At 42.6% G+C, this 24,756-nt stretch overlaps 1 protein-coding gene across 3 annotated transcripts in view; it reads left to right on the forward strand.

Annotated features, from left to right (window-relative positions):
- Positions 1-24,756, forward strand: part of LOC134358203 (carbohydrate sulfotransferase 3) — a 92,819-nt gene that overhangs the window by 58,275 nt on the left and 9,788 nt on the right. For 2 of the 3 annotated variants that reach the window (XM_063070199.1, XM_063070200.1), the window contains one exon: positions 24,198-24,472. In XM_063070199.1, coding sequence (XP_062926269.1) covers positions 24,387-24,472 — 86 coding nt within the window. In that variant the 5' untranslated portion in view covers positions 24,198-24,386. Of the gene's footprint in view, positions 1-20,681; positions 20,711-24,197; positions 24,473-24,756 lie in introns of those variants that run through there. The other variant, XM_063070201.1, reaches the window with a different exon arrangement.

Consider the following 24,756-nt stretch of genomic DNA (forward strand, 5'->3'; position numbering starts at 1 on the left):
GTTAGTAATCCAGAGATTACTACCCTTAAGGTCCTGCTGTTCAGCTTTCTACCTAACTCTCTATATTCCCTCTTCAGGACCCCATCAATTTTCCTACCTGAGTCGTTGGTACCAATATGTACCACTACTTCAGGCTGTTTGCTCTCCCTCTTTAGAATTCTGAGGACTCATTCTGAGACATCCATGACCCTGGCACCTGGAAGGCAATGTACTATTCGGGTGTCTCTTCACAATGGAATCTTCAATCACTACTACATTTCTCTTCTTCCCACTTCCCTTCTGAGCCACAGAGCCAGACCCAGTGCCAGAGAGCCAGTCACTGTGGCTCCCCCAAACAGTATCCAAAGTGGCATACTTATTATTGAAGGGAAGAGCCACAGGAGTACTCTACACTGGCTGCCTATTCCTTTTCCCTCTCCTGACAGTCATCCGGGTATCTGCCTCCTGCAGCTTCGGGGTGTCTACCTCCCTATAGATCCTAACTACCACCTTGTTCTCTAATAGAAGTCAAAGGTCATTCAGCTGCAGCTCCAGTTCCTTAACATGTCTCTAAAAAGCCTCAACTGGATGCACCTTGTGCAGATGCATTTATCATGGAGTTCCCATATCTCGCACAAAGAACATTTGACTAACAATGGGCTCATTCATTCTGTATTAGCTGTGTACTAATAGACAAAGAAGGAAAAACTTACTAGAAACTTACTTAGAGTCTTCACCCTCCCTTCTCACCTAAGTCTCTTGAGCCAAAGCCTAACCACTTGCTAGCACTGGCCTTCTCACACAATGGCCTCTCCACTTACACCTCACTTCTTTTTTATTGGCCTTTGCAACTGCTCGAGATGACTGAAAACTGTTGAAAACCTATGTCTGAGCTCCTCTCATTCTTGGCTTGTGGCTTATTATTGCATTTAATTGTGGCACCAGCAGTCAGTTCAGCTGCCAAACCCCTGAATTTTGGAGTTCCCTTCCTAAATCATCCTGATTTTGCTCTTTCCTCCTTTAAATCCCAGCACCAACCCCATTCTGACCATGTGAAAGAGAGCAGGTTACAGGGAATTAGGTGGAGGAATGGGAAGTTTAACTTCTCTCTGATCCAGTCCAGAATGGTGGGCTGAAGGGCACTCATGCTAGAAGGAGAAAATATAAGAAATCTGTCCCTTAGTACCTCCTAACTTTCTTTGCCATCCCTTTGTGTACAACTCGCTTCTGAAGCATATTTGCTGGGACTTGCTTTGTTGAATGTGCATTGATAGGCGTATGATGTTGTTGTTGCTGTTGCTGAGAAACACCGTGAAGGAGTACAGCACCGTGTTCTGTGTGAATCTGGCCATTTACAGCCTTTCTATTTAACAGTTCACTGAAGTTTTCCCCGAATCCCAAAAAGGGCAATTGCGACTTTGGAACAAGAATACAGAGGATCTGAAATTGTGGTGGACCTTGCTTCCAGTTGTTTTCCATGCTATAGTAAATGGGTAGGATTCTGAAACTTTTTTCTCTCTCTTCCATCACCTCCTCTGCTTGACTTGTTCAAAATTAATCTACCTCACTATTAATCGAGTATTGCTTGCTGGTTTTCAAAGCACTGTACAGAGCTACTTGTGAGCATTCCTCATTCCTTTACTTCGACTATTGAAGTTACGGGCCAACTCTGTGGTTTGCATGCTAAGGATTGCAGAGCAGACTCGTGTTATCGGTAAAGACTTTAATCCAATATCATTTATTTCTAACGATAATGAGATAGGACGAGCAGTATGCAGTGACATACACACCTTATGTGTAGAAGGAAAGAAATGGCAGCACTGGATCAGTCCTACTCATGCCATTGCATTTTCTATATATATCTAACTTAATTATGTCTCTCTCCAGGAACCGGTTACAAAATATTAACCTGTTAAATCCCTGCACAACTCGCGTTGCAGTCAGCCTGATGATCTGGCCTTCTGCATCCTGATCTTCTGTCCTCTGCCCAAGCTGCAACTTTATCTTTACAGTTTAACTCCATGACTCATTTTGGATATCAGTATCCCTCGAGCAGTCTTACTTTCCCTGTTTGCCAAAAACTTGTGGCCTGGTTATAAACATGGTGGCTTCTTGTTTCATAATCAGTTTTCATGATTTTCATAACTATATGACTGAACAAATAGCTGTGTTCTGTTATTGAACACTGTTCTCTGGCACAACTGCAGTGTTTTGCATTTTGAAGCCACAAGCTTCAACCACATCATTTTCTATTGGTAATGCCATTTTAGAGGTCCATAAAAAATCAAATGCATGAGGATACATTAGAGCAAAAGGATTTTGAGGGACAAGATTTATTCTCTGGAAGATCAGAATGGAATCTATGCATAGTCTTAAAAGGATTCTTTTGCATCTCTATTTACTCAGAAGACACGCAGGATCTACAACGGTGAGGAAAAGCAGCATCGAGGTCATAGACCCCAAACAGATTACAGATGAAGAGATGTTTGCTGTCTTGAGGCAAATTAGGGTAGATAAATCCACTGGGGCTGACATGGTGTTCCCTTGCATCCTTTGGGAGCAAGTGCAGAAATTGCAGGGGCCCTAGCAGGAATATTTAAAATATCCTTAGTGAAAAGTGAGGTACCAGAGGATGGGAGGATTGCTAATGTTTTTCTGCTGTCTGAGAAAGGCTCTAAAAATAAACAAGAAAATTATAGGCTGGTGAGCCTGACACCAGTAGTGGAAAAATTATTGGAAGGTATTCTAAGGGACCAGATATATGAGTATTTGAATAGACATGGACTGATTAGGGACAGTCTCTCACAGCTACCCCTTCCCACCCTGTTACTTGTAAAAAGACCATCCCCTTCTCTCAATTCCTCCGTCCCCATGCAATTGCTCTCAGGATGAGGATTTTCATTCTTGAACGAAGGAGATATCTTCCTTTTTCAAAGAAAGAGGCTTCCCTTCCACCACCATCAATGCTGCTCTCAACCACATCCCTTTCATGCACATCTGCACTTACCCCATCCTCCCACCACCCCACCAGGGAGAGAGTTCCTGTTGTCCTCACTTATCACCCCACCAGCCTCCATGTCAAGCACATAGTTCTCTAGAACTTCTGCCATCTTCAATGGGATCCCACCACCAAACACATCTTTCCCTCCTCTCCACAGGGATCGCTCCCTATGGGAATCTCTTGTCCATTCATCCCTCCCCACTGGTCTCCCTCCTGGCACTTGTCTTCGCAAGCAGAACAAGTGCTACACCTGCCCTTGCACCTCCTCCCTCACTACCATTCAAGGCCCCAAACAGTCCTTCCAGGTGAGGCAACACTTCATCTGTGAGTCTGTTGGGGTCATATACTGTGTCTGGTGCTCCCAGTGTGGCCTCCTGTGTATCGGTGAGATCCAATGTAGGTTGGGAGACCATTTCACTGAGCACCTGTGCTCCGTCCACCAGCAGAAGTGGGATCTCCCAGTGGCCACCAATTTTGATTCCACCTCCCATTCTCATTCCAACATGTCAGTCCATTGCCTCCTCTACTGTTGCGATGAGGCCACATTTAGGTTGGAGGAACAACATCTTATATTCTGTCTCGGTAGTCTCCAACCTGATGGCATGAACGTCGATTTCTCAAACTTGCGGTAACATTCCCACCCTTCTTCACCATTCCCCATCCCCTTTTCACTCTCTCACCCTATCTCCTTGCCTGCCCATTGCCTCCCTCTGGTGCTCTTCCCCTGTTTTTCCCCTGTTTATTTTCTTCCATGGCCTTCTGTTCTCTCCTATCAGACTCCCCCTTCTCCAGCCCTGTATCTCCTTCACCAATCAACTTCCCAGCTCTTTATATAACTCCTCCCCTCCTGGTTTCACCTTTCACCTTGTGCTTCTCTCTCCCCTCCCCCACTTGTAAAATCTACTCCGTATCTTTTTTTTCCAGTCCTGCCGAAGGGTCTCGGCCCAAAACGTTGACTGTACTTTTTTCCATAGATGCTGCCTGGCCTGCTCAGTTGCTCCAGCATTTTGTGTGTTGCAGGGATAGTTAGCTTGGCTTTGTGCCTGGTAAGTTGTGTCTAACCAGTCTTCATAGAGTTTTTCAAGGAAGTTACCAGGAAAGTTGATGAGGGCAAGGCAGTGGATGTTGTCTGCATGGACTTTAGCAAGGCATTTGACAATGTCCCATATGGGAGATTGGTCAAGAAGGTTCAGTCGCTTGGCACTCAAGATGAGATATTAAATTGGATTAAATATTAGCTTTGTAGGAGAAGCCAGAGAGTGGCATTAGATGATTGCCTCTCTAACTGGAGGCTTGTGACTAGTGGAGTGCCACAGGTATTGGTGCTGGGGCTGTTGTTGTGTGTAATCTGTTTCAATGATCTGGATGATAATGTGGTTAACTAGATCAGCAAATTTCACTGGACAACAAATGTTTTCAAAAGTGTTGCTTCCACCAGTTTCTGTTTTGATCTGGGTAGACTGCTTGAATCTGAACACAAATGAAAATTCAGACTACCTGCATCACATAGGAATTTGGGGAAACAAGAAATTAACTTAAATTGAATATAATGCATTTAATTTCATGATGGTGCTGAAGTTCAACTAAGCTAAAAATGTTTTGTTGATGATTTTCATTTGTATTCAGTATCTGAAGCTTCTTGCTTTAGTGTGCAACAACAATCAGCCAACACTGATGGATACCAGTTGCCCTGATACCGATTCTCCATGACCGCAATGTCCTGGTGAAACCTTTCACCATGCTTGTGACAGTGCCGAGATTTGCAGGGAAAGATTCCAAATGGGAATGCAGAACATGAATCTTCAGTAACATGTTCTTGGATTTGTATGCTTGAAGAATGTTGTCAACACCTGCATATAGTTTGGTGCTCTGTAGATGCCAAGAAAATTTTCAACAACATCCTTGAATGCCTTCCATGCGATTTTCTCCAGTCCCACTAGAAGTTCTTTGACTTGCCTGTCATTGATGACCTGTTTGGTTTGCAGACCAACAAAAATACCTTCCTTAATCTTGGCAGAATTATTCAGACTTGAATTATGAAGTAAAATAACAAATATAAGCGATTCAAACAAATGGTGCATGATAGAGAAATTTCATTGTGAGTTTCATGATCAGCAGCCAAAAATCCATAAGGTACACTTGAAAGTATTAAGAAAGCAACATCTTTGTTGTCCAGTGTTTGGGGGTGTAGCATGGAGGACTTACCTGAGCTTGCAGTGGGATCTGGAACAGCTGGAAAAATGGGCTAAAAAATAGCAGATGGATTTTAATGCAGACAAGGTGTTGCCCTTCGGTAGAACCAACCAGGGTAGGTCTTACACACTGAGTGGTAGAGGACAGAGGAGTGTAGTAGGACAAAGAGATCTGGGAATACAGGCCCATAATTCATTGAAAGTGGCAGCACATGTAGATAAGGTCATAAAGAAAGCTTTTGGCACATTGGCCTTCATAAATCAAAGTATTGAGTACAGGAGGTGGAATGTTCTGCTGAAGATGTCTCACACTTTGGTGAGATCTAATTTAGAGTGTTGTGTGCAGTTTGGGTCACCTACCTGCAAGAAAGATGTAAATGAGATTGAAAGAGTGCAGAAAAAAATTAGAAGGAAGTTGCCAGGACTGGAGGATCTGAATTATAAGGAAAGATGAATAGGTTAGGACCTTATTCCTTGGAACGTAGAAGATTGAGAGATTTGATAGTGGTATACAAAATTATGAAGGGTATATCAATTGGGTAAATGCAAGAAGGCTTTTTCACTGAGGTTGGGTGGGATTACAGTTAGAGGTCATGTGTTAAGGGTGAAAGATGAAAAGTTTAAAGGGAATATGAGGGAAAACTTCTTCACTCAAAAAGTCATGAGAGTGTGAAATGAGGTACCAGCAGAAGTGGAGCAAACAAGCTCAACTTTAACAATTAAGAGAAGCTTGGATAGTTACATGGATGGTAGGGATATAGAGGGCTATGGTCCGGGTGCAGGTCAATGGGAGTAGGGTAATGGTTGGGCACAGGATAGATGGGCCGAAGGGCCTGTTTCTCTGCTGCATTTTTCTATTACTCTATAATATTTGGCCTAGACTAGCATGGATGTGATGGGCCAAATAACTTCCTCCTTTCTGATAAGAAAATGCAAAATACTGTACATGAAATCTAAAAGAACAGAGAAGAGACTGAATTTACATAAGGTCCTGTCTCAGATACATTATATGAAGTTTTGGGCACTGCATTATAAGGAAGCAGTGGAGGAGGATATTGCCAGATATGCGACCCCTAATTATACAGACATTATAGAGATGAGAAGGTTAAATCGGATCTGACAAAGAACCTTAAAATTAAGAATGGTTATAAAAAGGATAGGTAATGAAAGATTGCAGCTGCAGATTGATGAGAAGATAACCACTAGTTAATAAAGAGAAAGCTTTAAATCTTAACAGGGAATAGCTGCAACATAGAATTATCTGTCAGCATCTATTATTGAGGCAGCCAAGGGCTGGGAGGTTATCCTGTGTTAGATGTGTTAATATTGACTGCTATGGGTGATACAATGAAAAAGCTAGAAGAGCTGCTTCCTCCCAGCTCCACTGGCTAGGGGTTAAATCCTGACTTCTGGTGCTGTCTGCATCGAGATTGCACATTCTTCCTGTGATCCATTGGGTTTCTTCAGGGTTTTCCAGTTTCTCCCATATTCCAAAGAACTGCTGGCTGGTAAGGTAGTTGTCTGCTGTAAATGACCTCTAGTAGGTCAGAGTCATAGACTTGCTTTAATAAAGTTTGCATGCTAAAGCTGACCACAGTCTCCGAGAGGTAGAGCACACAAAAAGGCCTTTTGTTCATCAAATGCATGCTGAATGTCAATCACCCATGTACATCGATCCTACACTCATCCCATTCTGTTCTCCCCACATTCCCATCAACTCTACCTCCTCACCTACATACTGGAGGCAATTTACAGTGACTAATTAACGGAACTGTCTACATTTCTTTGGGATGTGGGAGCAAACCCTCATAGAACGTGCAAACTCCACACAGGCAGCTCAAGGGCTAATGGTCTTGGGAAAATATGCGGGAATGTGATTCATTCTTTGTATCCCAGAATTGGTGGGACTGGTGGCCATGGGATTACGGGATGGAATGGACTGTTTCATCAGACAGGAAAACAAAGTCTGGTGCAGTGTGAGAGAGATGTAGATCAAAAGGAGATCTCTGAGAGAAGCTGTGTTTGTTGACTGCATGCGGGGTGAAGGAAAATGGAGCTTCAAGAATAGGAGGTCAACAAACAAAAGTATTGGGCTGTGTATTCATTATTTTTCTGATAAGTTCATATATTTTGCTGTCTCATCATGTGATGTACCAAAATGCCTGTCCCAACATATCATATAAGTTAAGATACCTCAGTACTCGCAATAACTGTAAGTCTCTCTAAGAAACTTCACTAGCAGGTACAGTACTGTGCAAAAGTTTGAGGTGCATATATATAGCTAAGATACCTCAGGCTTTTCCGCAGTACTATATTTTTAATGCGGATTGAAGAGCAAGTTTGTAAATCCGGTGGGAGCAAAGTCTGTTGAAAACGGCGCTGGGGGAGTGCCGCAGGAGCGGTGTGGGACAGGAGGGAGAGGTGCCAGGGGCGGGGGTGTGGAGCGAATGCAGACTCACCCAGCCCTGAGACACCAGGTTAAGGTCATTTGATTCCAAGCAATTGATTCATTGATCATTACACAATGCCTCTCTGGTGGCTTCTCACTCTCTCCCTTCTCCTTTCCCCTTTCCCTGACCATGATTCCCCTCTCCCTGCCCCCTTCCCACTTTCAGTCCACAATAAAGACCCATATCAGAATCACGTTTATCATCACTCACATATGTCATGAAATTAGTTCTTTTTGTGGCAGCAGTACAGTGCAATACATAAAATTCCTACAATACTGTACAAAGGTCTTAAGCACCCTAGCTATATATGTCTGTGTATAGAAATATATACCTACAACTTTTGCACAATACTGTATCATGCACAGACTTGCTGTATTGTCCAGCTTATTGCTTTTGCGTGTGATACAAAAGGTAGCCTTCAACAATGGGAGATCGAACACTTCAAAACTGGTGTATGTTACAAGGTGAAGGGAGCCATCTAACACATTTGGTTCTAAAGTTCCATCTTTCACGGCCTCTCAACTTCAGTGACCCAGTTTGCTAAACTTGATACTGGTTGGATTCAGCGCAGTCATAGAGGAGGGGCAGTGAGAAATCTGATGCTTCTGAATCAGTTTAGGAGTGAGCAGCACAGTGACACAGCCTCCCCGCTCCAGTGACCCAGGTTCAGTGTTGACCTTGGGGTCTGCCTCTTCGAAGATTGCACATTCTCCCTATGACTGTGTGGGTTTCCTCTGGGTGCTCCAGTTTCCTTCCACAAACACTTTGGCCACTGTAAATTGCTCTTCCCTATGTACAGGGGAGTGGTCAAATGAGGGGGAAATTGATGAGAACAAGTGAAGAATAAGATGAGACTTGTGTAGCATTGTTGGTCCGTGTGGACTTGGTGCAACGAAGGGCCTGTTTACTTGTACTATGATTCTATGACTGGCTCTATGGGAATCTTTAACATGAACTGTTGTATGCTGAACCTGGCTGACGATTCCATTGTAAGAGCTGCATTGTAGGCAGGAGATATTCAACCAGCAACCACTAAAATACCCCACTTATAAATATATTAGCAATCCCCCAAGACATTTCATGACTCATAACAAGATCCAGTCTCTTATGGAAGATCTTGCATTGGTAACAAATTGTAAAACAGATCTCCATAGTGTGAAGAGTGAGACAAATGAAATATCTAACATTCCAGTACTCTTCCATTCCACTAAGGGGAAGCTGTCAGCATAGTAAGCTTCATTAATGGGTAACTTGACACCACAGTGAACAATGGAGTGCATTCAATCTTCAACCTTCGAGCTGTAGCTTTAAAGTCTAGTTTAATTAACAGCCTTTCAATTAGTGAACAAGCTTCGCTTCCATGCCAGGGAGATGATGTCTGAATTCTCTTAAATCAAAAATTTGCAACATCATAGTAACTTTGAATCAGTGTCTATGGGCAGTGAACTGCAACAGAAAATGGACATTCTTTGACACAAAATGACGAAGTTAGTGTCGATTAATCTGAAAGGAAGAGTGATACAGATGTGGTTAGGTCTCAATCATCCAGGTCATTGTATATCAAGCAGTAGTAAATCAGGGCAACTGGACTTGTGTTGTCTAGAAGACGCTTCGCCACTCATCTGAGAGGCTTCTTCAGTTCTGATCCCTCAGGTAGCTTTCCGGCTTGTAAACTCTGTGAGATATTCAAAGGCAATGAGAACTGCACAGATTTGTGTATCCGTGAGACAAAACAATCACTTCACAAACAGATGGCCCAGCGTAGGAGGGCTAACATCTCAGGTCAAGACTTGGCTGTATATCTACACCTAAAGGACAAGGGACACTCCTTTGATGATAACAACAGGCACACTTTGGTCAGGGAGCACAGGTGGTTTGGAAGAGGGGTTAAAGAACTAGAAAACCCATCCCTGAACAGAGGGGGTGGAGTACAACACCACCTATCAGCTATTTGCAATGCAGTCCTAACATCTCTACCCCGGCGTCTCCACAACAGTTCCGTTCATGCAAAGGTAAGACTAATGACCCTCTCATTACTGCCACAACTCTTAACGACTCACATGTGATTGCGATACCTTTAAACAACTCACAGAGTTTCTAAGCTGGAAAACTACCCACCCTGGATCAGAACTGGAGAAGCCTCTCGGGTAAGTGGCAAAATGTCTTATAGACAGCACAGCAGGTCCTGTTCCCTTAATTTACTACTGCTTGATATAAACTGTGGTTAGGGGCACTTTGCTGGAATCAAGTTAAGACAAGATAACCTGGTATTTTAGTTTGTGTGCAGGTATCACTCCACTGGACCTGTATTAGTGATGGGAACCAAAAATAGGAAAACATTGTTGCCTCCTTTCACTATCAGACATAGGGTATGAAAAACTTTAAATGATGGTAAACTCACTGAGCGACTGTCCTGGTTGATTAGTAGCGTCGTTTGTTGGCATATGATCTGATATGCAGCTCGACTGACAAGGAGCAGGATTTAGCCAGCAGCATTAGTGATATTCCTGATTTAGGGAGGGAAGATTCTAGAGAATGCCAGGTGCTGCTGAAAAGATTCAACCGTTTGAACATGAGCCTCTGACCACCGCACAGTGGCACTGACTGAAGAGGTCTTAGCGGAATTTGGTTTTATCCTTTAGGTTTTGCCCAATGTTCTTTTCTGGCTCATGCCTAAACAGCCTACGTATATCTAGTGCTTTCAATTCTATAAGATGTCCAAAGGCTCAAAGGGACAAAGATACAGCTTCACAAGCTGTAATACGACTGGTGACCAAAATTTTGTTGGTGGTATACACTATTTTACAGAATTACTGTTAAAGCGATTGTTGAAATAGAGTGTTAATGATAGAATTTGAGAGCTCAAGACAAAGGCAGCTGAAGGGACAGTTATCACAGGTGCAGTGAGGAAAATAAGGAGCGCAGATACAGTTGGAAGAGTTTGTAGATCTTGGAAGACTGGGGAAGATAAATGGGACAGCAACTGTGGAAGGACAGGAACTCCAGGAGAATGTTTGAGGTTGAGGAAAGAATTACTCCACCAAAGCAGGGCTTATATGTTGACTGAGCTCTAATATGCTGGACTGTGCCAATGTCAGTCCATGAGCACGTGCTGACAGGGACACTGTGCAAATATATGAAAATGTATTCCTAGGTGGGTCATCAGTGACCTACTGTCACACTTCCCGCTCACACCCTCCAGCAACTTCAACACCAGCGATAGAAACATAACATCCTCAGTTGTTGGCAGCAATGAACTCATTCTGCTAGACTACCAAATGTTTCATGTGGTGTCCTAATGTACAGAAGTTCCTTGAGGTGCTGGTGTTTGGGGGGTTGTGTAGTTAGGGATGGTGGGTTGGGATTGTAAACCATACCAAACAAAATGTGTGAGAATGGTTGAATGTACAGGTGGCAAGGTGATAATGACCACAAGAGGTTCTGTAGAAATCTAGAGCAACACATCCAAAATTCTGGAGGAGCTCAACAAGTCAGGAAGCATCTATGGAAATGAATGAACAGACGACATTTCAGGCTGAGACCCTTGATCAGGATGGTAATAATGACATTTACATTTAGGGAGCTGCTAATTCTAAAGATTGCCAATTTCTTTCTTGCAAGTTGCTGCCAACTTTACAAAAAGGATTCCACACAGAAGAGAGAACTGTGTGGTGCAGAAGCAGGCCATGCAGTCCACAATGTTGAAGCAAACTAAGTAAACTCGCTATTAAAAGCCTATTAAAGTAGTCTTTTTGCCTAGATGGGTCCATATTCCAGCATTCTCTGCATATTGTGTTTGGCTCCAGCACCATCCCTGGCAGTGCATTACAGGCACCTATCACTCTGTAAAAAAAATCTTGCCCCACATATCTCCTTTGGACTTACCACTGCTCACCTTCTGTTAGGTATTTTGACCCTAAGAAAAAGATATTAGTTCTCTATCTATGCCCCTCATAATCTTATTAACTCCGTTCAAGTTTCCCCTCAAAGTTTAAAGTACATTTATTATCAGTGTATGTATACTGTGTACAACTTTGAGATTCATCTTCTTGCAGGCAGTCACAAAACAAAGAAACAAAAAAACACAAAGACTCAAACATATAATGTACAATAAAAGAGCAAAGCATGCAAACATTAAAAAAGTAAACAAATAACATAGTGGACATTACCTGCAGAGTCCACAGCTGTGGAGCACGTTAAGCGCTAAGGCAAATGAAGCCGTCCTGGAGCCGGATGGTCACATGGCAACAACTGCTTCTGAACCTGGCAGTGTGGGACCAAAGGCTCATGAACCTCCCACCAGTAGTGGGAAGAGAGGGAGACCAGTCAAACGCAGGCAGATGGCGCTGAACACCTGTTCATTTTTCGTCCTTGTCCTCGATTATTTTAATCCTGTTCGATGCTTTAATTGGTGCAAAGTAATGGAGTTGACCATGGGTTAGTCTTTTGCCATCAGGTCTTGATAGAATGTCCATCCTCAGTGATGGCCCACCCGGCCGTACCTGCACTCTCGAGAGTCCAGCTTGCCAAATCTCCCAGAAAATCACAAAAGTGCCAGATTGTTTAGTTGGAACATCCTTAAAAGGGAAGTTATAGGCTGCAGACTACAGAAATCACTTTCAGATGCTAGAGTATCTAGTAGTTTTATGAGCTGTCTACAAACTGTCACCATTGGTCTCTGGCATCATCTTGTCCATTTTTACCATTTCAGACAAAACAACCCAAGTTTATCCAACCTCTTCTTATAGCCCATGCCCTCTAAACCAGGCAGCATCCTGCTAAACCTCTTCTGTAAACCTGAAGTAGATTGTGTTTCCTGATGATCAAATATGTAGATTGATAAAAGCTCTTCTTACTTCATTCAAGCATATGTGATGTCTGGTCACTTGTCCAGATTGCAGTAGCCTTTTAGCATCGGTTGTTGGAGAGTAAATATTGGGCGGGTTGCAGGGAGAGACCTGCACAGTCTTTTTGGAAAATTTTACTTCCAAATGTAGGGTTTCAGTTTAACCTGACATCCAGACTGCGGTTGGAGCAGTAAAATGCAGTCTCTGGAACTGCATTGTGGTCTAAATTTCACAAGTACACCAGTCTGCTCCAGTGCTGTACTGAGTGGATGCTACATTGTTGGTAGAGATACCTTTTACATGGAGTCTTAGATCGGGCACCACGTGCTCTCCCAATTGGATACAAACCTCTATGGCACCATTTGAAGGCCAGCAAGCATTAGTAGTATCCTTGGTGGGTTGGCCAATACTTATCACTCAGTGAACATTTTTAGAAAGTAATTATCTGGGCGTGATCACATTGCTGTATGCGGGAACTTGCAAAGCACAAAATGGCTGCTGTGTTTACAACATGACACATCGGTGACAATACTTCAGATACAGGTTTCCACCACCATCCAAAGGTAGAGCATTCCTATGAAACGGTTCGTAAGCCGGAATGTCATAAAGTGAAGAAGCAATTACCATTAATTTATATGGGAAAAATTTGTGAGCGTTCGCAGACCCAAAAATAACCTACCAAATCATGCCAAATAACACATAAAACCTAAAATAACAGTAACATATAGTAAAAGCAGGAATGGATATGATAAATACACAGCCTATATAAAGTAGAAATACTTTTCCACAATCATTGCTGCACTGTTCTCGGCGAAAATCTCATGCAAGCGCCGTGGGCAAAAAGACGGCGTAAATGTTCTCCAGTAACCTTTAAGCTATGAAGCTGCCAAATCATACCAAATAACACGTAAAAATACACAGCTGATATAAAGTAGAAATAATATATGTACAGTGTAGTTTCACTTACTGGAATTGGGACAGCGCCGAGCACACTGATGATGGTGTGCTAGACTGAGTCGTCGGAGGTTGGGGTGATGCAGTGGCCCCCACCCTCCGGGCAGCGAACCGATACCGATCCGCGGAGAATGCAGGGGTCCAGCGGCAGCCGGGATGCACCCAGCATATCTTTAAGAAAAAAGCCGAAACAAACAAGCTAATTAATTAGGTGCCGCCCAGCACGTAAATGTCGGGCGGCACCTAATTAATTAGCTTGCTTATTTTGGCTTTTTTCTTAAAGATGTGCTGGGTGCCTCCTGGCTACTGCTGCATTCTCCGCGAATCGGTATCTGTCCGGGGCCCGGGGGTTGGGGTGGTGGGACACTGGGGTGTCATCTCATTGTCCATCAGGGCAGGCAGGTCATCTTCTTCTATGTCGGCCTGCTTCGATGTCGAAGGTCGAGATTCGTCGTCTGCAGTGGCTGATGTGGAAGGCTTGCTTGACTGATTAGCCGCGTGCATTTTTAGATCATACCGTTCTTTGTAAGCGCTCAAACCATCCTGTAAGTATGCCCTAAACGGACATACCTTTTCAAAATTAAAGTCGTACTTTATCATTGCAGCGAAAATCTCACGCAGTTGCTTCACGTTCAGTTCTTGGACAACTTCGCTACTGCATTCGGTTTCGATTGTTATCCTTTCCTCTTCCAATTGCATCAGCTCTTCATCTATCAGTTCTTGGTCATGGGATGCCAAACCTCTTCAATATCATCTTCATCAACTTCCACAAGCCAAACGCACTTTGTCCTTTCTTCGTTCACCATGATCGAAACGCTTAATTCTGTCTAGTCTTACGCTAAGTGTAACACCCTTATGAGCTCTTTCAGGCTTTTCCGTTACTTTAGAACTCATCTTCCGAATCCGGGGTAGAGCGGCTGCTCGGGGCGTGCGCTGCTTTTTTTCGCACGCTGATTTTTTCCGTAATAGTGAGAACACCTTCTGTTAGCGAAAACAGGTAACTAATGTAGGTCTTTTGTAACAGTGAGGTTTCGTAAAGCGAACGTTTGAAAAGCGGGGGACACCTGAATACTTAATTTGCTGCAAGCCGCTTTGGGATAGTGTGTAAAAAAATAAAACCATAAAAATGAAAGTCATATTTACAAGGACGTTTGACTGTTGGGAATGTAATGTAAATGTACAATTGAATTTAGGAGAACATGTGGTACTTATTCAGTCTCAGCAGATCTTCTGGTTTGCCTCTGCAGCAATTAGTGTAGTAAAAAGATTTTTTAAAATCACTACAGATGGTTACAGACAAACTGCACCAAACAAAGAGCTATCAAAGGTGCTTAAATAATGCTAATGATTAACACGTGTCACCAGGCCAATGATAGAAACATAGAAACATAGAAAATAGGTGCAGGAGTAGGCCATTCGGCCCTTTGAGCCTGCACTGCCATTTATTATGATCATGGCTGATCATCCAACTCAGAACCCCGTCCCAGCCTTCCCTCCATACCCCCTGAACCCGTAGCCACAAGGGCCATATCTAACTCCCTCTTAAATATAGCCAATGAACTGGCCTCAACAGTTTCCTGTGGCAGAGAATTCCACAGATTCACCACTCTCTGTGTGAAGAAGTTTTTCCTAATCTCGGTCCTAAAAGGCTTCCCCTCTATCCTCAAACGGTGGCCCCTCGTTCTGGACTTCCCCAACATCGGGAACAATCTTCCTGCATCTAGCCTGTCCAATCCCTTTAGGATCTTATACGTTTCAATCAGATCCCCCCTCAATCTTCTAAATTCCAATGAGTACAAGCCCAGTTCATCCAGTCTTTCTTCATATGAAAGTCCTGCCATCCCAGGAATCAATCTGGTGAACCTTCTTTGTACTCCCTCTATGGCAAAGATGTCTTTCCTCAGATTAGGGGACCAAAACTGCACACAATACTCCAGGTGTGGTCTCACCAAGGCCTTGTACAACTGCAGTAGTACCTCCCTGCTCCTGTACTTGAATCCTCTCGCTATAAATGCCAGCATACCATTCGACTTTTTCACCGCCTGCTGTACCTGCATGCCCACTTTCAATGACTGGTGTATAATGACACCCAGGTCTCGTTGCACCTCCCCTTTTCCTAATCGGCCACCATTCAGATAATAATCTGTTTTCCTATTTTTGCCACCAAAGTGGATAACTTCACATTTATCCACATTAAATTGCATCTGCCATGAATTTGCCCACTCACCTAACCTATCCAAGTCACCTTGCATCCTCTTAGCATCCTCCTCACTGCTAACACTGCCGCCCAGCTTCGTGTCATCCGCAAACTTGGAGATGCTGCATTTAATTCCCTCATCCAAGTCATTAATATATATTGTAAACAACTGGGGTCCCAGCACTGAGCCTTGCGGTACCCCACTAGTCACCGCCTGCCATTCTGAAAAGGTCCCGTTTATTCCCACTCTTTGCTTCCTGTCTGCTAACCAATTCTCCACCCACACCAATACCTTACCCCCAATACCGTGTGCTTTAAGTTTGCACACTAATCTCCTGTGTGAGACCTTGTCAAAAGCCTTTTGAAAATCCAAATATACCACATCCACTGGTTCTCCCCTATCCACTCTACTAGTTACATCCTCAAAAAATTCTATGAGATTCGTCAGACATGATTTTCCTTTCACAAATCCATGCTGACTTTGTCCGATCATTTCACCGCTTTCCAAATGTGCTGTTATCACATCCTTGATAACTGACTCCAGCAGTTTCCCCACCACCGATGTTAGGCTAACCGGTCTATAATTCCCCGATTTCTCTCTCCCTCCTTTTTTAAAAAGTGGGGTTACATTAGCCACCCTCCAATCCTCAGGAACTAGCCCATCTAGTTCCTATCTAACGAGTTTTGAAAAATTATCACTAATGCATCCACTATTTCTTGGGCTACTTCCTTAAGCACTCTAGGATGCAGACCATCTGGCCCTGGGAATTTATCTGCCTTCAATCCCTTCAATTTACCTAACACCACTTCCCTAACTAACATGTATTTCGCTCAGTTCCTCCATCTCACTGGACCCCCTGTCCCTTACTATTTCTGGAAGGTTATTTATGTCCTCCTTAGTGAATCATTGATGGACTAGATTTCTCAAGAATGACTGTTAGAGTAGAGGTTGCATGTAAATCAAACTCAATGTTGCCTTGTTTCTCCATTTGACTCTTAAAATAGCAATACTTGGTGTCATTTACCAGCAATTCCAGTTTTCCCCTGGACATGCAGAAGTGCTGGCTTCAATGAGAATACTGTCCATTTCAGAGAAACTCCAGAAGCAGAGGAGACCACATGCTAGTCATTCTAATTCATTCTAAGAAGTGCCTGTATCGTTGCTTTTAGGAAGACCTCCAAGCTATGGCAGTTGAAGGAGCTCAACGATGTACCTGTCTATTCAACTTTCATAGGGTCCTCTTTAAAGTTGCTACATATGGGATCAATAAAGTATTACTATGACTATGACTATGACTATTTGGATTGATGTCAATGGCTTGCTATTATGCTTACTTCAGTTGACAGCAAGCTGGTTTGATTTTCCTTGGAACAAATATGCTTTGAGTGGAACTGATGTCAATTGCCCTCAAGAGCAGGGCTTCAATAGGGGCATTCAGAATCATGGTGGGTTTCAGTGGGGAATTAAGGAGAAGCTGCATCCACTAACAGGAGAATCAGCAACTGGGGACAAAGAATTAATTAATCAGCAGGAAGGTCCAGAGTGGAGAAGGTTCAAGAACCTGCTACTCAAAAAGGTGATGGAGACAGGGTCAATAATTAGCTTCAAATGAGAATTGTATCACTTATATACAGAGAGAAAGATAACAAAGCAGATTGGATAGCAGAAAGATCAAACAAGGTACAGGGCTGAATTGCCTACCTCCTGACATCAAGTTAAGTACTAGAAACTGAAAATTTATCTGTCCAAGCTCTGTGCATCTCCATTAATTATTTCCTCTTTTTACCTCTTTTGTTTATGAATTAATCTCTGATAGGGTGACTAGACAGCACAATGAAACAAAAGAACTTGCATTTCTACAGCAATTTTCACCAACACATGCTGTAGCAAAGCGTTCCAGTCCCTGGCGCAGCTAGGGAGCTGAATGGACAGATAGGAAAACAGATGGGTCGACAATAAATCAATGATAAATGACAAGCATGAAGTTAGCATATGAACAAACATGTCCAAATTTGTCATGTTAGGCAAACTTGCTTGAGTTATTTAAACTAAGCGTCAATGAAGAGCTAGCTGTATGTGTGTTGTATTTAGATTTCTGAAAGACATTTCACACGGTGCCATACTTTGATTCACAAATTTAAAAACTCATGTTGTTGGCGAGCTGAAAATTGATTACCACTCAAAAAGCAAACAGCTGGAATAACTGGCTCTTCAGCTCTGACGGATGCAACAGAGTTCATCATGACTTGGCTCTTATCTGTACAGAAGGAAATGAAATCTAAGGCATCTGAGTTTGCAATGACAGGAAGGGCATGTTGCAATGAGGCCATTGTGATTGTGCAACAGGACACAGATAGAATGATGGAGTAAAAATATAGGAAATCGAGAATAATGTGGGGGAAGTGTGAGGTTCAGCACATTGGTAAGAGGAATCAAAAGGCACATTATAGTCTAATTGGGGAGAGTGAGCAGATAAGTGAAGTTTAGAGGGATCTAGGTGCTCTGGTGCATGAATAACAAAACATTAGCAGGCAGGTGCAGCAAGATCATAGGAAGGGAAATGACACATAGAGCTTTATGGAAAAAGAGCTGAAGTTTAGAAATCAGGAAGATTGCTGTCAGTATACAGTTGTTGAAGGGAGTCACACCTGGAGTGTCATGAACAGGTCTGGTCCCCTTATCAAAGAAAGGATATAGTAGCATTGGAGGAAATCCAAAGGAGATATAGCAGGCTGATTCCTGTTGAGGATTGTACTATCAAGGTAGCCCAAACAGGTTGGGTCTGTATTATTTGCTGTTTTGAAGTATGACGAATGATCTTATTGAAACATCTAAGATTCTCAGGGGTCTTGGCAGGGTTGACGTTGAGGTCTTTTCACATGTGGGAGAGTCGCAAACGATGGAATGTAGTCACAAGTCACCTGGAGACCACCCGATGTCCAGCTTGACATACTTAGCACACTACCTGTCCTGATTAAGCAGGCCCTAATATCTGAAAGCAACTTTCCTGCTACCCGCAGCACTCTGAAGGTGCCTCAGGGGTCTAATGATGAATGAGTTTCCACATTTGTGGTTTAGATTATAGACTTCATGAATGGACAATAATGAGGTCTTCATCCCTGCCAGATACAGCAGAAGGCAGTGTTGGATCTTTGGGTGCTAAGCCAGAAGTACAACTTGAATGTGATCGATACAAGTTGTCTCTGAAGTAATTTGAATGATGGAACAGTGTGAGAGGGACTGAACAACCTCTTGCTTCCGTGCCTCAAAACACTCAAAATCAGGTTTATTATCACTGTCTTATTTGCTGTTTTGTGGCAGCAGCACAGTATAAAGAGATAAAATTACTATAAATTACAAACTAAATAGTTAGCTAGGCAAAGAAAAGATTAATGAGGTAATGTTCAAAGACTGTTCAGAAATCTGGTGGCAGAGAGGAAGAAGCTGTTACTGAATTATTGGGAATGGATCTTTAGGCCCCTGTACCTCTTCCCTGATGGATGTAGCTGATGTTTCTAACAGAGGATATTGAATTTCAGTTCCCAAAGTTCCATGTTTTGCTTCTGAAGAAGCTGTACAGTTAATTGAAGAACTGACACTTCTCAAACTGTATTAGGCTTCAGATTTATATTATACTTATTTGTTGAAGGTGTGTCAGCTTCACAGGCTGAACCAATATTTAATTGCCCATCCTTAGTTGCCCATCAAAAGATGGTAGTGAGCTGCCTTCTTGGACTGCTGCCGTCCTTGAGGCATTGGGATACCCCCCAGTGAGTTCCAAGCTGATGGGGTATTTTGAAAAGTGCTTTCATTTACAAATGTCTGCCTCTTTATGCTGTTCTGTTGTGCATGGGAGTTGGGGCTGGACACTGGACAAACCAGTGGAGAACTTCTTCAGAACACCACAAAAAATGGTCTCGTCCCCTTTTCCCAACTCCAGGAAGCTATGGTTGAAAATGTGGAAGATGCTGGACAAACAATGCCTCCTTTACAGAATCTGTGATTCAAGTTGATATGGAACCTGAAATGGGAAATGGAAGCCTCCCTGAAATTGTTAACTCCACTGCAGTTGGTATCTGTTAGAGTGCTGACTTGAGAAAATGGTTAAAGCTGAAACAAATAGAACTTGTTTAGTATGGTAACTAAATTCTGACATAGGCACAAACATAAACACAAATACTTGTCTGGAAATCTAGCTAGCAGTGTTAGAAGCTTACAAAGTAGAAAGCTAATTAAAATGGCTGAAATTGGATATCGTTTCTATGTACAGGATCTGGATTGCCAAACTGTATCTGAAGTGTTAGGTAGGCCCAGTGCTCAATCTGAAGTTGATTCATTTCTCCCTTCCCCTGCGGAGCTGATGAGGGTTAAATAAGGCACACCACTACTTTCTTCCCATAATATGTAGAATCTGGCAGGGCAGGCAGGGCAGAGGTTAGGTGCTGAGTAATGTGACAACTAATCCATCATTGAGGAGATTATAGGGAGAGAGTTTTGCATTAAATCTAACCGGGCTGCATCGACCTGGATGTTGCTCACCATCCAGGACGTGCCCCCTTCTCACTGCTACCATCAGGGAAGGGGTAAAGATACACACTCAACATTATATGAACAGTTTCTTCCCCTCTGCCATCAGATTTCTAAATGGTCTATGAAACCATGTACAGTATTTTTGTACCACTTATGCATCTGTCTATCTATTTATTTATGTGACTTACATCTTGCACTATATTGCTGCAATAAAACAGCAAATTTCATGACATATATGTCAGAGATAATAAAGCTGATTCTGGTGGGCAGTTCAGGACCCAAGATGCAAGGCAACATACTGCTTATATGTTCCATCACGTCACAGCCTCAGGACTCTGTAGGGAACAAGGAAGGGTTAAAGACTCCCTTGGGAGATGGTGCTTCACAATCACCGTATCCTAGTTTTGTTCATCTCATTAATCTTAGGAAAGGGTGTCCTATTACACTTGACTGTCAGTAAGGTATTTGTTTATGCAAGTGCTGGTCTGCTTCAGTGCTGCCACCGTTCGAAGCCCAGGAAATCTTCCTCTGAGATTGCGCTCTTAGACTTCTCTTGGTGGTAAGTATTGTCTGATTCTCAATGCACGTTACTGTGTAAGCAGTAGGAAAACTGCCTCCCTGTTTAACAGCTTGCATAAGTTCTGCAGTGCTAAATATGTCAAGTAGCCTCTTGTAACCCCTAAACTATGAACATTTGCCCAAATTTCAGCAGGCAGATGTTCTGCCAACATCTGTAAGCATCTGATGGCTCATGCAGTATCCTTCATCTACGGAGTCCCAGCACAAAGGATATGGACAGAAGAGCATTCTACCACAGGACGACTCATGGAGTCCAACTGCGCAGGAGAACTTGTGCAGAATTGCCAGCTCCCTGCTGGAAATCCAGCTGCTGGAATATCTAGGGGTAGTGCATAGCTCCAGTGAGTTGAGAGAATAATGGGATAATTATTATCATTCATTATCATGTTCCTTGGTTGGGGTCTGTCTGTACCCAATGTCATATTCTGCACAATAGTGACGAGATCAGTGATTCACAAATGTGTTTGAGTTACTACCGCCTTGGCTTCCAGACCACATCCCCGGTGATCTCTCTCCCGTTCCAGCCATTGCATAAAAACTATAAGTAATTTTCCTTTATGATACATAGTGAAAGAAAAAAAGAAACTTCAAATTCAAAGCAGTGACAAATAATTGCAAAAGTTATTCAAATCTATTTAAAGCTATAAATAAAATTATTTCTGTAATTACAGTGAAAACAATTTTCATCAACAATTTTGACAGTACATGAGTAGTCTAACTATTGACTACTTCATTGCCTTTTCTCATTTCAATGAGATGGATGGGCTTGGTGCAGTGATATCAGCTTCTCAACATCAGGCTGAATGTCACTCAGAAGGAGCCTTAGATCCCCATGATCAGTAATTTGCAGACTGTTTCGTTGCTTTGAAAGAAGTTGGGCGACTGCACTGAAAAGGCGTTCCACTAAGTGTGTTCGAAGGTCAATAAAGAGCACCTTAACCTTTTTCCACAGTGCAAGATAGCATTCAGAGATTTATTTCTGCAATAAAATGATCTTTGCCTTCAGCTCAAAGTCATTTTGTGGTGAGATCAGTTCTTCTCCCATCCTTCCTGTTAATTCCCTATTTCAAGTGTTCAGGAATGGATAAGAGCATCTCAGGCAGTTTCTTTTTTGAGAGCTATTTGACTTCTCTGTGCAACAGCAAGCGTTCAAACTGTTAATCATTTTCAATACCGAGCTCTTGAAATAGTCAAGAACTGAGAGCATGGGACTTGATTTTATTTACTGCTGTGATAACAGTATTTAATGATTTGTGCTGCCGATCACTTAGGTTTTCTGCAATAAGATGTTTTCAGTGAATTACACAGTGAGTAGTAAATACGTTAGCACAGCTTGTTTCAAGAAAGTAATAACCCCATGGTGTGTCTTGTCATTGATGGTGCCCCATCTGTTGTACAAGCAAGAATGTTGGTGAGCGGAATGTCCTTCTCTTTGAAAAATTGCTCAACCACCTGAAATATTGACCTCCACCCTTCATATCTGTTTCTACGTAGCATCCACACCAGGACCTCCAGACCCAAAAACAGTTACTTTTCCCCAAATCAGTAAGATTCCACCATTACTTTATTATTTCTTGTAGTCACCTTATGTGCAGCCTCGTGTCACCATTAGCTGGCAAACATATTTTGAAGTGCTTTGCATTTCTGAAAGTTTTCACAAAGTGACTGAAAATAAACCAAGTACTTGTTTGCTTTATCAGAATATGTATTCTCTCCAAATGTTAAGAAGCCTGGATAGTTTCATTGCCTCATTTGGAAAAAAAAGACTTTTTCACAGAGCAGACTCATTGGCTTCTGTCGGTTGCTTGGTGCTGGTATAATTCTATATTTCAGATTCTCCACACTATACTTTTTCATTTAGTCTGCTTCTGCCATTTCCATTATGAATAGGCAAGCATCGTCAATCACTTATTGTTTGTCCGACCTCAAGTGCGGCAATCAATAAAGGGGAACCCTATGACCTCTCTGCCTGAAGGTACATTAAGTGGAGCAGTGATATCTTGGTTGGGCTGTGGTCTAGAGAATTGCATTCAAGACCATTCGAATGGACATATTCTAAACTTTACCCCATTGATCACCATACCACAGTACACAGGAATTGCGTCACTGCGTGATTAGAGTATGGGAATCATGTTAGCTAACGCTGTACTACAGTAGTGAACAGCAATAATGCTCGGCCTGGACTTGGAAATAACACAGTTTCTTCAGCCCATATTTCTCATGATATGCCAAATACAGACGTGTCACACTGCTTTTTGACAAGTATAACATGCTTCGAGCAAAGTTTAAAAGAATGCTTAGCAAATTATTATGTAAACATCATAATCAATTATGAGGCACTGAGGATCAAACGCTCAGAAGAAGCAATTCATTTCTTAATTTAAGACTGTAATCTCTCTACTGCTCCCCCTTCTACTGAGGGCTTCCCACCACCCATTAGAAACTTCCTCTGCCCCCATGGAGGCAATATCACCCACCCTTTTTGGGAACCACTGGACTAGAACTTTGCTGGTCTGGCAAGAATTTGGGAAATCCTGAGATTGTGGAAGAAGACTCCAATAATGAAAGCTCTTCCTCCCTGTGGTGATGCTGTTGGGACTGGGTGAAACGGGCTCCCTGTAAAGCGTGAAACAATTGTTAAAAGATGCAGAGGTGCTGGGGTGGTTGGATGCAAAGTGTGCTCCAAGTTCTGGGGAAGCAGAAGAGGAACGTGGTGGGTGTTAATTGTTTAGGTGATTTGCAGACCACAGGGGAGTCAGGCTGAAATCTGTGATCACGTCTAAGCTGAGGGCACAAACTTCTTATAACGATTCTTACTCAGTATACAACTGGCCTCTCCGAACTTTCCCAAACGTTCACTAGTTGCCCATTCTTTTTGCTTTCTCAGCGACGGGTCCTGTACCAACAGTCAATCTTCTGATAACCAATTGCCAAATGTTTAAATAAAAATAGCAATGTATATTAACCAAGGTAATAAACACAAAAAAAAGGCAATGACCACCCTGGGGTTCATTTCTACGATGACCAAATGTGAAAAGGAAAAAAAATTGTATTCAGTTCACATGGACTTCTTTAATGGCATTTGAAAAATTAGGTGTCATTTTGATGTCTCTGTGGTTATAAAGTGATGGAAAAAGATGCAAAAATCTTTGCAATAATCATATGAGAGCACAGACACTAAGAATTGGAGGGGTTTAAGATTACGACCGACGTGTCTCCAATGGTGGGGTAAAAGACTGATCCTCAGTACCAGATATACTGATGTGAGTTTGGTACATGTGTTCAGTGGGGGGGGGGGTGCAGATGTTCACTGAGAGAGGTATAGGTCAGTATGTAGGGTGAGCAAGAGGTCAGGAGATTAAGCTTTCAAGAATGCATTCTTGAATTGATGGAAGTACTGGGGCAGGTTTTGCGCAGGGAGAAGCGTGTGCTCATTAATAAACCCGTTCTCTGTTTTGTCTTTGCAGCACAGTTTGGTGCGACTGGGGAAGAGGAGAATGCTAATGTGACTCATGCCTTCACTGGCAAACTGGCCTTGCACTGGCACGGAAGCTGGTTTGACAGGATCTCTGAGGGACCACTGAGAAGAACGCTTCAGTGCGTAGGGACTTCCCGTGCAGGACTGTGTCAGCATTCCAGACTCAAAGCCAGTAGCGATGAGAATGAGGAGCAAATATGCAATTATTCTATTTTTTGTTGTTGCTCTTGTGATCATTGAGAAAGAAAACAACATAATTTCAAGGTAAGCTACTTCTTCAAAGGGTTAAACTATTGAGTTAAACCTTGATGAAAATAAACTTGTCTGGTCTGGCACTAACCATTTGATTTGGATGGTGCAGCTCTGGACATCCAGCTCTATGGAGTTTTACCCAATTATGGACAGTTACATTAATGGTGTTAACGTGCAAATCATCTAATTAAATTACGGCCACACTCAAGCTGAGCTTCTTGTCATGTGCACAAGTATGGTGAAAGACCTCTTGTAGCATCACAGGCATGTAGGTACAGACCAGACGTGGAATATAA

This window comes from Mobula hypostoma, chromosome 18, assembly GCF_963921235.1.
Source record: "Mobula hypostoma chromosome 18, sMobHyp1.1, whole genome shotgun sequence".
NCBI classification, from domain to species: Eukaryota; Metazoa; Chordata; class Chondrichthyes; order Myliobatiformes; family Myliobatidae; genus Mobula; species Mobula hypostoma.